This window comes from Abramis brama (assembly GCF_963993115.1).
Source record: "Abramis brama genome assembly, chromosome: 25".
NCBI classification, from domain to species: domain Eukaryota; kingdom Metazoa; phylum Chordata; class Actinopteri; order Cypriniformes; family Leuciscidae; genus Abramis; species Abramis brama.
This window is the reverse complement of record NC_139987.1, coordinates 18,502,875-18,520,641: the sequence shown is the minus strand read 5'-3', so window position 1 is coordinate 18,520,641 and position 17,767 is coordinate 18,502,875. Positions and strand designations below refer to the sequence as shown.

The window sequence follows — 17,767 nt, the reverse complement described above, 5'->3', positions numbered from 1 at the left end:
TGCAGTTATACTCAGTGAGGTGAATTCTTTACTGGCAATGTGCTTTAAAGGGACAGTTCGCCCAAAATGAAAATTCTGTCAACATTTAGGCTTCTCACCCTCAAGTTGTTCCAAACCAGTATGAATTTCGTTCTTTTACCGAACACAAAAGATGATATTTTAAAGAATATGGGTAACCAGACCGATGATGGGCCCCATTGACGTCCATTATAGAGAAAAAAAATATATACCATGGATGTAAATGGGGCTCATCAACGGTTTGGTTACCACACCGACATTCAGCAGAAGAAAGAAATTCACAGGTTTGGAACAATTTTAGGGTGAGTAAATTAAGATTTTTTTTGGGGGGGCGAGGTGAACTATCCCTTTAAAAATGCAAGAAAATGCAGAATCATCTTTTACAATCTGTTAATCAAACGTTCTCTTGAATGATATTTTCAATTCCTATTTCTGTTTGACAGGGCTTCCTCAATCAATTCTTGAAATATAAAAAAAATAAAATAAAAAAAAATCCAAATTTCCTAACATTAGGCTAATTGCACATACTTCTTACATAAAGATGTTGACATAGTCCTATAATGGTAAAGTCATGTGTTGAATGTGGAACAATGCCACTGAAAGCAAATGATTTCCATAACTGTCTTCTAACGTCTGTCTTCGAGTTCTCTTGAACAAACAATATCTTGCATTCTAATTAATTTTAAATATGGGCCAGAGATTTTTCAAAAAAGAAAAGAAAAAAAGCAGCACACTGTGTTATGATATTCTGATGTCATTACTTTTATTGACATATGGTGTGAAAAAAGTAATTTTAGTTAATAAAATAAAAACAAAATAATAAATATTTATATTTTAGGTTAGATGGAAAGACATTTCATTTCTTATGCTTTCTAACACATTCACAGAAATCGTCACTTAGCCGTACTGAACCATGAACAGAAGAAACACACTGTCTGACAACATTTAAATAACAGTGTCATAAAAATATTGTACATTGTTAACACAATAATTGCATATACACTGACATTTAAAAAAACATTCATATAAAACGTAAATTGCTTCGATAAAGAGTTCCGTGCCTTTGTGCCGGTCATTTATAAAGCTTTAGCTTTGTCCTGATCCATGTATTTGTGGTAAACAACACCAAGAGTAGTGAAGAAGTTTCCCATGAACAAAACAAGGAAAGTAGAGCCACACATGAGAACCTAAGAAGAAAAAGGAAATATTGCAAATTCAATTTCAACGGAAACAAATGAACACGTATATACACATGAATGATATGCACATAATGTAAACATTTTGAATTATTTTGAAACACTGACCTGCCACTCTTTACATTCTGGAAGCTGGGCCATTTGGAAGAGTGTAATTCCATTATAAAGCTGGAAGAACTGGATGTAGATAATAAGACAGTTAGATCCATAGCATACTAACAATTACATCAAAACTTTTCTGAATACCCATGCTAATATTTTATGTCAGCAATAAGCAAACTTTTACGCCATCTCTAAAGCTTTAAAAATGACATATTGCCCTTCGTGCCACCAAAAAGAGTCTTTATCACAATGATGGCCATAAAACAGGAAGTGAGCTGTTTGCACATACAAGAGGATTGCATTTATTGCAAAATACCCCAAGAATAACAAACGCAATATAAAACTTACATGGCCCAAGAAAAGGAACGGCAGGAGAAAAGTCAGACCCCTGCACATCCAAGACTGAAACCCCTCTGATCATAAAGCACATGACAAAACATCTGTTAATGGATACATCTGCAATATAATAAGGAAAAACAGATTAAAAAAACTACCCACCAACTGTGAGGTCCATGTTATGTCTTTCTCCAAGAGCTCGAAGTCTATACAAGCAGCCACTCTGGTAGTAGTACTGGAGAAACTGAACAAAATCTGAAAGGAAAACCAAACAAGATTAAGTAAAACAATGAATAAATCATTATTACATAAAAGGGTTACTAAAACTATAAGACTAATCGTACTTATATACATGGAGTATGACAGGAACTGATTTCGGAAAATCTGGTATAGTTCACCATCAGGCCTGTGAGACACACATGAACAGATTTATTTAATTTTAAGCATTTATTCAAAATTCATTAATCTGATGAATCTAATACACATCACAATACGATTGATTAAAGTACCAAAGTTTCAAAAGTGTAATGCTCTAATATTTCAGAGTTTTAAAGAGAGACTTTAATTTTAAGTATTTACTCAAAGCACATTAATCTGATTTATCTAATACAATCATATTTCAGAGTTAATGAAAGGGTGTGTTCACACTTAAAGTTCCGTTCTCTTGGTTCTTTTAGTCCGGACCAAAACAGAAAATTATACATTTAGTCCTGGTTCACATCACCATTTTTAAGACTGAAACTAAAGACACACGCACACACAAAATGGCTTTTATAGCTTTTCACTATTTTAGGGGTCTTGGTTTGCTTGTTTGGTGGACACCGGGGTTCACACTTATTCAAATGAACCGCACTAACAGAGCAATCACACCGGAGTTCGTTTCAAACATGCCAAGTGTTAACAAGTCATTCATACCAGGTCAGCATTACTCCAGAGAGAAAAGTTGAGACATAGTGTTGAAACACCCACCAGCCCTTGATCCTGAAACAAAGTTTTGAAACTTTACAGTATAGTCTGAAAGACTGAGGTAATTTTTGACAGGAAATAAGTATTACATAATCAAATGATTATTCTCACTTTGAGCCGTTATTAATGAGGATGCTCTCTCTTATTGTTAATGTACAATAATACCACACCAGCAGGAAATTGAAAAGTGCATCTACAGCCCTATCAAAACACAAGAGGGCAAAGACAAACTGATTATGATTATGTATTAGTTAGACATAACATTTAATCCATGATTTAAAAAATGACTTGCTAAAATATATTTTATGATATCATTATATGATAACTTGTTCTCAACACCACTATTGTGAATAACAGTTCACACTTATTAGACTAACCACCATTTTTTTTTCATATTTGGTGGCAACAAACATGTACCTGTAACTGACCAGAAACCGACAGGTGAATGAGAACAACAAGAGCAGCACAGTCAAGTATAGTTTGAACTTCTCATACTCGTCTTTATAGGCAAACCTGTACAATGGAGAAAAACAAAACAAGTCTTCTCAAGCAGGCAGAGACAAATCACATGACTCATAACATCATCACTGCACTTCCTGACACCACAATGTGGTGTTAAAACACCATGGTTAGAATGTTTTAATAATAAATAGCCTAGCATTTTCCTCAAGGTTCTGAAAACTTACTTGGCCTGCTTGTTAAGGAGTGTAACATTTACATTTCCAAGAACAAGACTGAGGTACAACCTGGAACAAGAACAGGGTAAAGTATTTCAGGTTAGCATACTGTAGGTATTTGAAGAATCATTGTATGTGCTTGAACAAGATAGATTAAGTCCACACACCACTATCCTCATTCAATTATTATTTAATTCTTTACCACACCTTTAGTCTATGGTTTTAATAGTGTCAATATTGTATCAGAAATGGAAAAGGCAAATACATGTGGCATGACCTGCTTTGAATAGTAACTGCTGATAATGTGTATTTTAAGAGGGTGTGGCACTGATGACATTAAATGTCTTTCATTTGCATTACTCATTTTTCTTTGGCAGGAAGGCCTCCATCTCGAAAAAGACATTTGGTCTTTCCTTTATAGAATCTTGTATCTTGTCTATTTTATTTACATCTTCTGGATTCACTGTGGCTCTGCATCTATGAAAGAAAGAAGTTTGAATATATGGTACAGATCAATAACAATAATTTTTTTAACTGAAAAGTTAAACTTATGACTAACTCCTCCAGGGATTCTGAGAGATCCTTTAACTTTTTCCTCTGCCGTACGATAGAAGAGGAACAGCTGTCCTGTAATTTTGAAACCTCCTCCAGCTTCTGTTTGTAAAGTCGATGCATCTCCTGTGCAACACATACAGACATTAGAATTTTAGGTAACACTTTATTTTACAGTGCCCTTGTTACATATGTTACATGTACGTACAGTAATATGTGCATAATTGCATGCAACTAACCCTAAACCAAATACTAATCCTATATTAAGGACATGTAGTTATTTAATATTACCCTGTACTTGTATGTATAATTACACTGTAACAAGGACACCTTAAAATAAAGTGTAACCAAATATTGTATATAGTTCAGTGACTTAAATAGACCTATTACATGATGAAGTCATTTCTAAAATTTCCTGTGGAGCTAATGGTCAAATAATTGTGTTTAAAATAAACATATATATATATATATATATATATACTCTGTTTTATAAGCATTAAAGCATTATTTAATGGGAAAAAAATCACCATCGGTGAGGACTTGCCAATATAGACAACTTTTGACCCTTAGAAATGTTTTGGTATGTATAAAACTATTAATCTACAGCTAATATTTCTTGGCTTGGCACATCTGTTTTTATGATACCTTATGTTTTGTCACACCCATACACCTTAGAATAATGTAAAATATTTAATATAACACATAATAATACAATTATATATTTGTGAGAATCGGAGATACTATATCTTAGTAACTAAAAATATCTGCTTTCTGATTTATGGTACCACTGTTGTACTGTTAGTTGGTAAGGATTAAATAACACTTTATTACATGTTACATGTACTTACCATAGTAATAAGAGTAAATTATGTATAATTACATGCAACTATCCCTCAACCAAATCCTAATCCTACCCTAACCCTAGAGTACGTACATGTAATTAATTAATATTATTCAGTACTTAAATGTATAATTACACTGTAACAGTGACAGCTTAAAATAAAGTATAACCGATTAAATTGCTAAGCAGCTAGTGCTTGAAGCTACAATCAGCATTGAATAGCGATATTTCAATAAATGTGGTAATAAGAAAAATGATGTTGTAAATAAAATAGTTAGAGAGCGAAGTGTAAGATCTAATAGTTCAGGGCGGTCTATCCGAGTAACGTTAGCAGTGGAGAAAGAAAGACTCACCTGAACCTGTTGATAGTCTTTTTCCAGATCCTCCCATTCTTGTAAACATTCGGTCAAACCAGTCGGGTTAAATAACATTTCCAGAGAGTGTATTTGGTTAAAGTAGTATTCCCAGATATGAGTGAACAGTTGAACAGCGGTCTGTTCTACCGTTACATGAGCAGCTTGCTTGCTATCTTGAGTCTTGACAGACGTCTGTCATGTGAACGAGACTTCAACAACTCGCGTAGCCAATCAGAGACAGACTTCGCGGCATACTGAAACGCCCCTCTATTAAACTGACCAATGAGAGATTTCAAAACTAGACAAAAACGCCATTGAGGATATGCCGTTATCCCACTGATGACTTCCCACCGCTTCCCACAGACGGTAAAGGCCGGGAGAGCATGCCAGCTGTGCCAATGACCAATGTTGTGGTCAATGTTTGAACTGTAGATAACCTCTTATTATGTCATAGCAATGATGAATTGTTAGTTAATTTAGAAAATCTTTATTAAAATTGCAGTCCTCCTGTGTATGTCTGTGGTCCTGGTAATACCTACCGAATGCCCTCACAAAAATAACAGAGATTTTGACCATGTGATGACATTTTTTGGTCCCCAGGAGGAAAACAGTTTATAAATACATACAAAATGATGTTTTTTGAAAATGTAAAAATGGTTGGATAAAATTGATTGAATCTTGACCTTTTTAGCTTTCAATTTAATCCAATGGGTTACACTTAGTAAAATGATTTTGACAGTTTGACAAGAAAATTCCAGTTGTTAAAGGGATAGTTTACCCAAAAATTACCCTCACTCTCAAGTTGTTCCAAACCTGTATGAATTTCTTTCTTCAAAAGAAGATATTTTGAAGAATGTCAGTAACCAAACAGTTGATGGTGGGCCCCATTAACTTCCAAAGTATTTTATTTATTTTTTTCTTCCATGGAAGTCAATGGGGCCCATCAAATGTTTGGTTACCCATACATTACCCATACTCTTTAAAATATCTTCTTTTGTGTTCAGTAGAAGAAAGAAACTCATAGAGATTTGGAACAACTTGAGGGTGCGTAAATGATGACAGAATTGTAATTTTTGGGTGAACTATCCCCTTTAAAGCAACATATAGTATAACGGAAGAAAATGCCTTGCTTATGACATAAATTGATATTTTTAGTTGCTTGTATTCACTCAGACTACTATTTATGCACTGTGCACTATTTGATATTGTAACAAAGTTCGTTATAGTGGGAAGAAGGAGGTGGGAACCGGCAAACATTCAACAGATTTTAATATCAAAATAAAACAAATACAAAACGAAAATAAAAGACAGCAGGCCCTCACGGACGACTGCTGTCACATATAATAACACAAAACACAACATAAGTCCAGGCCTGTTCCTCTCTCTTCACTGTCGTCTCTCCTCCTTTATGTTTCCGCTCCTCCGTGAGAGATACGGTGCATCGCCCAATTGTCGCTCATCACACCACCGGCCTCGCGCCGTTCTCTCACGGCCCTCGGCCTCGTCCTGCTCGCCACAGATATATTAACACTATTTAGTACATTCTACTATTGTCTATACAATATATACAATATGTTTATGGGAAGTAGTTTATTTATTGCTTTTTAATATTACTTTCATTGATGTATTAATAGTAAATAAAAATCTATTATTTATCAGTAGCAAGTCACTGAATATGAATGTGCACAGTGATGCACTGTTTCTGTTACATATGGTTATTGTCAGTAGTTGGGTTCTGAAATATCTGTCACTCTCTTCCCAACAGTCTGAAGTTCCCAATCAGAAAGTTGCTGCACAAATCCTCGATTTGGTCTCATGCTGGCTTTGCACTGCTGAATATGATTCCAGGCCTCCTAAAATATCCCGAAATCACAGATGACAAATATTAAATGGATAGTTCACCCAAAAATGAAAATTCTGTCATCATTTACTCCCCTCAAGTTGTTCCATAACTATGAATTTCTTTCTTCTGCTGAACACAAAAGAAGGTATTTTGAAGAATATGGGTAACCAAACAGTTGATGGACCCTATTGACTTCCATAGTATGGGGCGGGGCATTAACTGTTTGGTTACTGACATTCTTCAAAATATCTTCTTTTACATTTACATTTAATCATTTAGCAGACGCTTTTATGCAAAGCGACTTACAAATGAAGGGAGCATTAAAAATTATTTTGAGTATACAGGTTTGGAACAACTTGACGGTGAGTAAACGATGACAGAATTTTCATTTTTGGGTGAACTGTCCCTTTAAGGAAGCATCTGCTAATAACATCAATGTAAACTCTAAACGCAAAAGTAAAATCATTACCTTAAGTGTGTATTTCAGGTGATACATAAGATATGCCATTGCTACAGCACAGCATCGGCTTATCCCAAGAGTAGAGAATATCAAAACAGGAGAACCAGTATTGAGATGAGAACCTGAAATGTTTAAAAGACCCACAGTTCACACTGTCATAGTTTTGTTTTAGATATTTAAGTTATTGTTCAGCCACTAAACAAAACATATCCCAGTACTTACCAATAAAAACACACATTCTCTCAAATGAAGTGGTGAAATCTGCCTCTGCAGAATCTGCAATTCGTATGTGTAGGACAGTGCAGTTTGCCTTTTTAAACCTAGTTTGCAAAGTAAAGTTCATAGATTCATTATAAAATTCCACACAAAGTGTATTCAGGCAGTTATATGATCGAACTGAATTTAAAAAAAAAAATGTATGCCTACATATATAAATAAATATGAGATGGTGGGTTGGCTCACATTAGACTGCACTCATTAGAGACATTGACAAGTGCATTCAGCTTCAGATCTTTAAGGATTTGGGGGTTTGTGGCCTGCCTATAATCACCCATGTAAAGCTGACCTGGTAAGATTTCCACAGGATAGGGATTCAAGCTCTCCAATTCCTATGGATACAGGTATTTTAATCATTAAACAAGTTTATAAACAGCACAAAAACTTCATTTATAATTTATTAAAATACTACCCTAATGTTGTAAAGAATCTTTTGCGTTCTAAGGAAAGGATAGAGTGCAGAAAACTTCTCATAGCCCCCAGTAAGAATCTGAACAGGAAAGCGGGTCGCTTTTTCTAAGCAGTCTGCACAGTCTATGGCTGGACCTATAACACAAATACAGTTAGGGGGTTTTCAGAAGTGTACTGACATTTTTAGGGAAATTTCATAACATGTCAGAAAGGTAGTGTCTTACCTGAATCTAACAGAGAATGTGTATTGCTGTCATAAACAATGATGTACCTCATACTTTCAACCTCAACATCCATGGGCATAATAAACTTTCGGTCAGAATCCTTTGTAATTAGCAAACAAAATAAACCAGTGATCTTCTGATATTCTAATAGTACAGGATATACAAAACATAAACTTAGGGGGGAATAAAACAAAATCTATACATACCCATTTTGCATTTCTAGCAGTAATGATGTGGCTAAAGTTATATGATTCTGCTGCACGTGCATCTGAAGAGATAATACTATTATTATTAGTATAATTAAACTTTCACTTTAATTTGTTGGCGTTTGAATTAGCATTGAACGCACAGTGTACGTTACTGTCATATATATAAAAGAATAGCTTTTTTAACTCTTACCAATCAGGCAAAGGTAGTTGCTCTCTGCAAGCCTTGGTAAATGAGTGTATTGATTTAGGATGTTGTACAGTTTTGTTGCCTCACAAAGAACTTTTCCAGCCATTAGCTACAGCTTGAGCACAGAAAGTGTGGCTGTCTGTGTGTCTCAACAACAACAAAAACAATATTTGGCTTAAAAAATACAAATTGTCACGCCTTGACTTACAATTATTTTTTTACTTTCGGTTTTGAAGTTTTGCTGCTCGAAACGTTTCTTAAACCCAACTAGACTAATTTCAATGCTTACTATCAAACAGCATAATGCTCTTTGATGATTGTTTACGCCGCTGCTATAGTAACGGACAAAGCTTTCCGCTGCAGATGCAAACCCTTTCCGTCTTCCTTAACCAATCGAATAGTAAGACCCCGCCCCCTTGCACTTCAGCTGCGCTCCTATTGGAGGGTAAACAATAAGGAACTATTTTCAAAAGCTGTCTGCAGCTGTGCATATGGGTGGACTCAGGGTATGTTGCTAATAATTGGTTAATTCGGTGTTTAATTACCATGAATCATTAAACGATGTGTAATTCGTGTCCAGGGCCTCGGTTGTGTCTTTCGTCGGCGGAGGAAGAGAAATGTCAGCAGCCGATCCTGGGCCATGAAGAGCAAGAAGCCACTTGTGCCTTCTGCCACACCAACGGCCCCTGTGTGAGTAACTGCAAAACTTTTATGTCTGCAAAAATACTGCCTTTTTATACACAAGTTACTTAGAAATAATAATTTCTATATAAATTTAACTGCTATTTACATATTCCACAAGACAAAATAATAACCTTAATTTACTTATTGAAATAACTATATTAATATTATATTATATGTTATAATCTGTTATGCAGTACTGAAGAAAAAAAACACTACTACATTTTAAGGCCTTATTTTTAAGAATTAAAGGGAGAGTTCACCCAAAATTGACAGTTGTAATCATTTACTCATCCTCATGTTGTTCCAAATATGTAAGGTGACCATTGACTTGTAATTGACCAAAAACATGAGGCATTTCTCTAAATCCCCTGACTTTTGGGTTTACTATCCCTTTAGGAATCTTAAAACTCTCTTGCTTTTTAATACAAAATAAAAATGCACTACTTCTTACAGATTTTTATAAAGAGGTATATGCTGTAAGTCTATGAAATGAAAGTAAACATATGAGTCAACTGTGTATATATACTTTACTTTACTTTATGGTAATACTTCCACCCAGTCCAGACCACAAAACAAAGGTGGACAATGACATTGAGGAGACCAGTGTTCAAGCCACTAAACAACTGTCTTCAACACTGAGTATTAGAGCTATGTTTTCTGGACTTGGAAGTCTCTTGCAAAAATGCAGAAAGATAATCAATCAAGTAAGATATTTATTTTTTTCTCTTTTTTTTTCATTTATTAAAGTTCAAGAGAACGAGAGCTTTCTGACTTGATGATGATTATTATTATTATTATTATTATTATTATTATTTTAGATCTGTTGTGGATTCCTGAATGTCTTCCTCTTCTGGAGAGGCTATGCAGAAAGAGTGGAATCCCTTCACCAAAAAGTAGAGGAGCTGCAAAGGGAAATGGCACTATTGCATTCCACTTTGAAGGTTAGGACATTTCAGCTGTACTGATCAAAAGGATTTTCTTTATTTTCCAGTGAATCCAGTGCTTGTAATGTGCATAAAAAATATTTCTTTTTAGCTCTCTCGAGAAGCCAAGAGTGCAGGCGGTCCGTGTGAAATGTCTGGTGTTCACTCTACACCTCTGCCTCTCTCCCTTCCTCCTCCTCCTCCACCTCCTCCACCACCTCCTCCTCCTCCTCCTCCTCAAATTCTAGTGACATTTGCTGCTCCGAAAGTGTCCTTAATTACTAAAAAAACTGCACAAACTAGCTCTCTAAAGGTAATGGTTTATTACTGCTTTGTCATATCCAATTTAATTCACTTTGTTTGTTGAGGAAACAAGCCATGGAGGTTGCCACTATTTTCAATTTCATCCCTCCACAAATAGGAGAAGCAAAGTGGCCCTGTTGCTGTGACTCTTCGAGATCTTCAAGCAGTACAACTAAAAAAAGTGACTGTCGGCCAAAAAACTCAGGTGAGTGAAAGATTATGTCTTCAATTTTCCATAGTATCCTGCATTGAGTACGTATATCTGACGGTATATTCTTTTAAAGATGTCTCCAGGGAGAAGATCACCACTGGTCACACTTGCAGACTTGCAGAAAGTCCGTTTACGGCGCTCTAATTCTGACCTCCCCTTGAAGTTTAGGTCAAGGCTTGGCAGGTGATTTTTCTGCATAAATAAACGTTTATTTTGCTGTAAATCAATACGTTTGTTTTTGCTTCATCATTTCTGTTGTTCTCTGTAGGACACCAACCAAAAATCCCATGAGTCTACGGGTACCACTTCGAAAAGTCAACTTGATCAGGCAAGATCACCTCTTACTTTATAACCCTGGTTTCACAGACAAGGCTTAAGCGTAGTCCCAGACTAAGGCCTTGTCAAATATGTCCGGATTAATGTAGACGTAGCCTAAAATGCATGTTTGAGCTGTTTTAACTGAAAGCAATTTTTCTAAGGAATGTTTATAAAAGCTACTTAAATGTCCTAATTGAACTAAAACCTAATCCTGGTTTAATCTAAGCCCTGTCTGTGAAACCAGACCATATTGTTTGAATTAGAGCAAAGAAATGCCTAAAACTGAAGACGGTCACATCTAGCTTAATACTTGTCACATGGTATGTTCTCAGGAGTCCTGGTGGCACACCGCTGTGTAACAAAGAGAATGATGTGACCGATTCAAGCCTGGATCCAAAGATGACCAAAGGGTTAGGAAACGAGCACCTGGTATGTAATGGCTATATCATGAAATGAATCATAGTCTCAGTATTTAATTTTTAGAATTTTTTCATTTTACTATTATTCTTTTAAAGTTACCCTCTGAGTCTCTTGATAAAATGAAACCGGAAGATAATTTTATTTAACAATATAAACAATTAACTAATGACCTGAAAAATTGTATTTTATTCTGTGTATAACTTTACAGCGTGCTTTAACAAAAGGACTATCACCAATCAAGCCTTTCTAAAGAAAGAAATGGACCATTTTAGTGTTATTGCACATTGTGTTTTGCATGGCCTTTTGATAACCGTCTTGTGTTGTGTGTGTGTTGTGTGTGTTTTTTTTTTTTTGTGCTTTTTTACATGTTTACTGTAACTGGGCTAATAGCTTCTACCAATTCTCATACTGTCATGGTACTATAATAACTGTTGTAGTGACAGGACAGTATTTTATGTTACTTGCTACTATGTTATTTTATATACTTGTATGTGAAATGCTCCTTGATCCTTTTATATCAGAACACCCTTTTTAAGACATAGTCGCAAGCATAAAAAACAGCAAATGCACACTGTATGAAAATTTTATGTACATCAATAGGAGCACATTTTTAGATATTATTCATTATATAAATAGTAGAACTAAGTAATTAAATATGCAGCTCAGTGTCACTGTTACTGAATATGATTTGTGGAATGTGTGAACTGACTCGGCTGTAAAATATAGTACTACATACTGTGTTGAAATTTGTACAGAGGTGAAACAGGTCAGTTATTGAGCCATAAATTCAATATGCCATTGATGTCTTATGTGTGTGGTAAAACTTGAAGCACAATTCAGGATGTTTTATTTCTATGTTTTACTGCTTGTTTACAGGTGGTCTTTGAGTGTTATACCAAAGTGATGTTTCCATGTCTTAATGTTTAATTTTAAGGGTCTTTTGCAATATCTTTCTCAAGCCACTTTTATTTGTATGTAAAAAATATTGCAATGAATCCAAAACGTTTAATAAATATTGGACCTACACAAATTGTGTGTTTTTTATTTACAAGCAAGTGCATTTAGATAAAGGGTAATGAAATGGTATTGTTTTTAGTATAATTTTTTTATACTATATCATTTGCTAATGCTGAATTGGCTTTAATATTTTATAAAGCATTTTTCATTTTTATATTCAGCATTTAGTTTGATTTCAGTTTGTCATCTTAGTATTTAAACTTATTTCAGTTAGTAAGTTTTATTTCATTACTGCAAATGATTTAATATTTTTAGGTTTAGCTAAAAATAACACTATTTGTAAAAATATAAGACATAAACTACTGTTTACGCTCTTTTTTTTCTTCCTTTTTTTGTACGGAAATTAACGTGTATCCACCATAGACTGTAAAAAAATAGGTATCCACCCGGACTCTTATTTTGTGCTCAGTTCAACACAGGCCCCGCCCACTTGTTTCTGTCCGAAGAAAATGGCGGTGCCCATGAATATTGGAGCGCTGTTACAGTCAGAAATAATAGAAGACCCCAACGACAAAGATGAGGGCGTTTGCGTATTGGGCATATTTGGGAAAAGCGCAATGCAACCCGGATCAGTCAAAGATTCTCTCATAAACACTTTAGCAGATAAACACATCTTCTCTCTCTTTGGGAGCGACGACACTGACAGTCCGAGTGGAGGAACATCGATGCAGGCGTATTTTAATCAGGAGAACCGCGTGCTATATCTCGTATTAACATCTGTTTTAGACAACCGCCAGCTTATTCGCGCGTGCGAGTCGCTGACGGCGGGTCTGGGTCATGCAGAAGCGCATGAGTTTTGGAAAACGGCAGAGAAGGATCACTGTTTGCAGCTTCTGTATCTCTTCTCGCTATGCCATGTTCTTCTGCTGGTTCATCCCACATGTTCGTTCGACATCACTTACGACAAGATGTTTCGCGCTTTGGACGCGCTGCGTCAGAAAGCGCTTCCCCTGCTGCGCGCTGCTATTAAAGATTCGCCCATATCAAAGGAATGGAAGTTAAACTGCCGGCCGTGTCCTCCACGTCTGCTATTCGTGTTCCAGATGAACGGAGCTCTCAGAGTGAGCTCATCTGGCATGGGTGGGAATGGGACTGAGGGCTCTGGAGGAGATAAACCCAAAAAACACTCCCCTAGAAGGCGGCTACAGCATGCTCTGGAAGATCAGATATACAGGATATTCAGGAAAAGTCGTGTACTGACCAACCAGAGTAGTAATTGTCTCTTTACAGTTCCTGCCAACCAGGCTTTTGTATATGTAGTGCCAGGACCAGACGAGGACCCTATCAGCTCGCTCCTAGGGCACCTGCGGTCCAACTGTGCCCTGCGAGAGAACGAAGGTGGTCCGCCTGTGCCCGGGCAAAGGCGGTACCAACAGATGAGGCACTCTAACAGACAGCCCTCCTTCAATGTGGAAAGCAGTCTTTCCTCTGGAGGGCAGTTAGTGGACTGCACTTTAAAAGAGTTCCTGTTTCAGCATGTTGAACTCGTATTAACCAAGAAAGGTTTTGATGACAGTGTAGGTCGCAATCCGCAGCCATCACACTTTGAGTTGCCCACTTATTCCAAATGGGTGCATGTTGCGAATAGACTTTATCAGGTCATGATAGAGAGCAGTGAGGATGACGCAGCCGAGATCTCCCTCAAGGTGCAGGGTCAGCTGAAAGTGCTGGAGGGGTTCCTTGACGCAGATGCGAAGTTTTCGGAAAACAGGTGTCAGAAAGCATTGCCCCTGGCTCACAGCGCGTACCAGTCAAACCTTCCTCATAATTACACCACCACAGTGCACAAAAATCAACTGGCACATGCACTGCGAGTGTACAGCCAGCATGCAAGGGGAGTCGCCTTTCAAAGATACGCCTTACAGCTCCATGAGGATTGCTACAAGTTCTGGAGTAACGGGCATCAGCTCTGTGAGGAGCGCAGCCTTACGGATCAGCACTGTGTGCACAAGTTTCATCTGCTTCCAAAGCCAGGTGAAGATGCACATATAATAGATTACAGTTGCATTTGGTAGATGAAGCAACTTATCCAAAGCGGCTTAAATTGCATTCAAACTATATGTTTTTGTTTATGTGTTACATGGGAATCAAATCCATTACCTTGGTGTTGCTGCTTGCACCATGCTCTTTCTGATTTAGATTATTCTTACTTTACTTCACAAATCTGCATTACATTTACCTTGGTTATAAAGTTTATCAATAAATAAACTTGATACAAATGTTGACAAGTTGATTCCCAAGACATGTTGATCCTCAACAAATGTTGATGCTCATTTCATACTGTTAGTTTGACATCACTGATATTAAATTAAAATTAAAAGAGTGTTCTGAATTGAACATTGTTTGTGTGGCTAGAGCATGGTGTTAGCGATGCCAAGGTTGTGGGTTTGATTCCCAAGGAATGCAAGAACCGATGTATTTCTGCAATGAAATATAAATCGCTTGGGATAAAAGCGTCTGCTAAATGCATGAATAGAATTATCTGTGGAATGCTGTCATTACCACAGAAAATTATTTTGACTCTTAGCACAGTTTGTAAAAACTAACAGAAAACGCTTTGACTGACAGAAATCCAATGTCAAATGGAAGTCATTGGAGCAATCTGGATGTGAGACAGATTTTCATTGTGCAAAACAAGTGCATAACTGTCAATATGTTATGTTACTACCATTTGTAGTTACATCTGTTGTCGTGCAAATGAACGGCCAGAAAACATTAAAAGTTTTCTGTTTTCAGTTAAACAGTGACATGTAAGCGGCCCCTAAGTTAATAACTAATGATCTTTGTAATGGAAGTGAATCAATCAAAACTAACTTTAGCTGGACAGTAACTTTATTCTAGAGCTTCTGTAAAGCCAAAACAATGTTACTTTAATTTCCTATTATCACTGTAAAGCTGCTTTAAAACAATTTATATTGTTAAAAGTGCTATATAAATGAAGTTGACTTGACTACTAAACTGTGAGTTTCAGGTTACTAATCTGTTTTCTGTGTTAATCAACAGCATATCATGGAATATACATCTCTAAACCTCTATTTTGTTCACATTGCAGGAGAAAAGCCAGAAATGGACCACAACCCACCTATTCTATACCACAATAGTAGGGGTCGATCTACAAGTTCCTGTAACTGTGGTAAGAAGCAGTCTCCAAGAGAAGATCCATTTGACATCCAGGCTGCCAACTACGACTTCTATCAAGTCAGTAACTTTAAAAACTTAACAGTATGTTTTTTCTACCATAAATATTCATTACATATGCTTTAAATCTGTTCTTTGTCTTTCTGTCATTCGTTTTCAGATGCTTGAGGAGAAATGTTGTGGAAAGTTGGAGAGGATAAATTTCCCTGTGTTCCAAGCCAGCACACCCGACCCTGCTCCTGTCAGTGAAGAGGTGCCCAGACCTGTAGAAGTACCTCCATCGGGCGAAGCTGATCGTCTAAAGGAGAAAGAGACTAGCACTCACACACCTGGTGATAGCACAGGTCTAAGTCTAGCTCTTAGCTTGGGCCAGTCAATGGACAGCCTTGGAACTTATGGTGATGGAGCAGAAGGACAAGAGAAGAGGCCAAGCTTGGTGGACAGACAGCCCTCAACTGTGGAGTATCTTCCTGGCATGCTTCATTCTGGATGCCCAAAAGGACTGTTGCCCAAGTTCTCGAGTTGGTCTCTTGTTAAAATTGGTCCAGCTAAGGCCTACAACAGTCTCACCGGTTTAGAGCAACCTGGATTCCTCCCAGGCTCCGCTTTCCTCTTGCCCTGGGATGTTGTCATTCGAAGCCGATCAGAGGAAGATGTGGGATCACTTGAGCCTCTAGACGGAGGCCCAGCCTCCTGGCCAGCACCAAATAAAGCATCCGCTGGAAAGCGAGGCAGTGCTGGAGGAATTGGACGAGGGCGCAGACGTGATGATGTAGCTCGTGCTTTTGTTGGTTTCGAGTATGAGGACAGCAGAGGGCGCCGCTTCCTTAGTTCTGGCCCTGATAAAGTTGTCAAAGTGCTTGGGCAAGGTGGACCAAAGGAACCTGCAACCAGATGCTTAAATTCTGACATGCCTTTATACATTCCCTCTCCAGCTCAAGGACGAGGGATCAAGCCACACTACGCTCAGCTGGCTCGTCTTTTTGTCGTCATTCCTGATGCTCCTCTTGAGATTGTCCTAAACCCACAGGTACAATATGTTAATAAGTGCATAGACAATGAATTAAATCTCAAATTATTAATGAATACTACCCATATTATCCATATTTTTTCCATTAAAGTATATTATTCTGTACTTCTCTTCTCTCCTAGGTCCAGCCAGGTCCCCCTCCCTGTCCTATCTTCCATCCGGAGCAACCTGAGGTGGTGCTGCCACCTGATGGACTCTGGGTGCTACGCTTCCCTTATGCCTACGTGACAGACCGTGGACCATGCTACCCTCCGAAGGAGAACCAGCCGCTGGCAAACTTCAGGGTGCTGAGAGGTGTTCTGCGTGCCAACACTACTAGTTCAATTCCACAGTAACAAAAAAACACAGATTCTGCACTTAAAAGCACCATTGAGACATCCATAGGACGAGGACACAGAAGATTTTCTCTTGATATTAAGTTTTTTGTTTTCACCATGTTTTGCATTTTCTTGTGGCAGTTCTTTTTTTAACACAATTGTACAAACAATAGTGTCTGTAAATACAAGCAGTCAAATTAAGGAATGTTGTATTTACAGTAAATAAATAAAAATGCAGTGAGAACAAAACAGGTGGTGAACAATGTCATTACAAAACTACTATACGATTTTTTAAAACTGAAATTACAAAAATTTTAAATGTGTATGCAACAAAGTGCCCACTCTGGATTTTCTGCACCTTTTTGAGGTTTATGCTATAAATATTTTTTTACCTGAGTAAAATAAGATTTAATAAAAAGCTAAAACACTTGTTCCTAAGTAAGGATATTGCAATATGAATCTATTTTGGTGAAAAAGCGTCAATTTTATATAAATTAGAGCGTAAAAACACGACACAGAGAGGCGCTATTTAGTTATGATCTGCCAACTGACTTAGTACATCTTTGACATTCGCACGTGAGAATAATATACAGACTGACAATTGTAATATCTTAAAAATACTTTATATTCTGAGTTTAAAGTTTATTGAAACTTACTTTCGCTTTTAGTTATTTATTACTTATCATCATGCTTACCACTGACACATCACAAAGATAAGGAATGTTTTGGTTTTTCGCCCGTATATTTTCTGC

At 37.0% G+C, this 17,767-nt stretch overlaps 4 protein-coding genes across 4 annotated transcripts; 2 read left to right on the top strand and 2 right to left on the bottom strand.

Annotated features, from left to right (window-relative positions):
* Window positions 1–756: 756 nt before the first annotated feature.
* On the bottom strand, window positions 757–5,252 carry tmem120aa (transmembrane protein 120Aa). Its single transcript, XM_084105177.1, has 12 exons — window positions 5,042–5,252; window positions 3,855–3,973; window positions 3,656–3,772; window positions 3,305–3,364; window positions 3,036–3,131; window positions 2,730–2,819; window positions 2,568–2,633; window positions 1,997–2,058; window positions 1,815–1,907; window positions 1,665–1,729; window positions 1,323–1,391; window positions 757–1,205 (listed from the first exon to the last, which is right to left on the bottom strand). The coding sequence occupies exons 1-12, from the start codon at window positions 5,117–5,119 to the stop codon at window positions 1,095–1,097; spliced, it is 1,026 nt and encodes a 341-aa protein (XP_083961303.1). The 5' UTR covers window positions 5,120–5,252; the 3' UTR covers window positions 757–1,094.
* A 1,044-nt stretch (window positions 5,253–6,296) lies between these two features.
* styxl1 (serine/threonine/tyrosine interacting-like 1) lies at window positions 6,297–9,100 on the bottom strand. Its single transcript, XM_084105179.1, has 8 exons — window positions 8,658–9,100; window positions 8,465–8,526; window positions 8,259–8,358; window positions 8,036–8,169; window positions 7,810–7,955; window positions 7,570–7,667; window positions 7,357–7,469; window positions 6,297–6,897 (listed from the first exon to the last, which is right to left on the bottom strand). The coding sequence occupies exons 1-8, from the start codon at window positions 8,758–8,760 to the stop codon at window positions 6,766–6,768; spliced, it is 888 nt and encodes a 295-aa protein (XP_083961305.1). The 5' UTR covers window positions 8,761–9,100; the 3' UTR covers window positions 6,297–6,765.
* A 13-nt stretch (window positions 9,101–9,113) lies between these two features.
* On the top strand, window positions 9,114–12,564 carry prr11 (proline rich 11). The gene is made up of 10 exons (XM_084105178.1): window positions 9,114–9,160; window positions 9,235–9,344; window positions 9,898–10,042; window positions 10,157–10,279; window positions 10,374–10,574; window positions 10,683–10,769; window positions 10,849–10,958; window positions 11,044–11,103; window positions 11,426–11,522; window positions 11,722–12,564. Exons 1-10 carry the CDS (start codon window positions 9,146–9,148, stop codon window positions 11,761–11,763), a joined length of 990 nt encoding a protein of 329 aa, XP_083961304.1. The 5' UTR covers window positions 9,114–9,145; the 3' UTR covers window positions 11,764–12,564.
* Window positions 12,565–12,949: 385 nt separating this feature from the next.
* smg8 (SMG8 nonsense mediated mRNA decay factor) lies at window positions 12,950–17,264 on the top strand. The gene is made up of 4 exons (XM_084105176.1): window positions 12,950–14,504; window positions 15,583–15,728; window positions 15,829–16,698; window positions 16,821–17,264. The coding sequence occupies exons 1-4, from the start codon at window positions 12,980–12,982 to the stop codon at window positions 17,031–17,033; spliced, it is 2,754 nt and encodes a 917-aa protein (XP_083961302.1). The 5' UTR covers window positions 12,950–12,979; the 3' UTR covers window positions 17,034–17,264.
* Window positions 17,265–17,767: the final 503 nt, after the last annotated feature.

Coding starts and splice junctions, on each gene's coding strand:
- tmem120aa (XM_084105177.1), bottom strand. CDS start 5,119: ATGTTATTTAACCCGACTGGTTTGACCGAATGTTTACAAGAATGGGAG. Junction 2,634..2,729: donor CTCATTAATAACGGCTCAAA/GTGAGAATAATC, acceptor ACTTTGTTTCAG/GATCAAGGGCTGGTGGGTGT. Junction 1,392..1,664: donor CGTTCCTTTTCTTGGGCCAT/GTAAGTTTTATA, acceptor ATCTACATCCAG/TTCTTCCAGCTTTATAATGG.
- styxl1 (XM_084105179.1), bottom strand. CDS start 8,760: ATGGCTGGAAAAGTTCTTTGTGAGGCAACAAAACTGTACAACATCCTA. Junction 8,359..8,464: donor CTGCTAGAAATGCAAAATGG/GTATGTATAGAT, acceptor CTAATTACAAAG/GATTCTGACCGAAAGTTTAT. Junction 7,470..7,569: donor GAGAATGTGTGTTTTTATTG/GTAAGTACTGGG, acceptor TAAACATTTCAG/GTTCTCATCTCAATACTGGT.
- prr11 (XM_084105178.1), top strand. Junction 10,280..10,373: donor TATTGCATTCCACTTTGAAG/GTTAGGACATTT, acceptor ATTTCTTTTTAG/CTCTCTCGAGAAGCCAAGAG. Junction 11,523..11,721: donor GGTTAGGAAACGAGCACCTG/GTATGTAATGGC, acceptor ATAACTTTACAG/CGTGCTTTAACAAAAGGACT.
- smg8 (XM_084105176.1), top strand. CDS start 12,980: ATGGCGGTGCCCATGAATATTGGAGCGCTGTTACAGTCAGAAATAATA. Junction 15,729..15,828: donor CCAACTACGACTTCTATCAA/GTCAGTAACTTT, acceptor ATTCGTTTTCAG/ATGCTTGAGGAGAAATGTTG. Junction 16,699..16,820: donor AGATTGTCCTAAACCCACAG/GTACAATATGTT, acceptor CTTCTCTCCTAG/GTCCAGCCAGGTCCCCCTCC.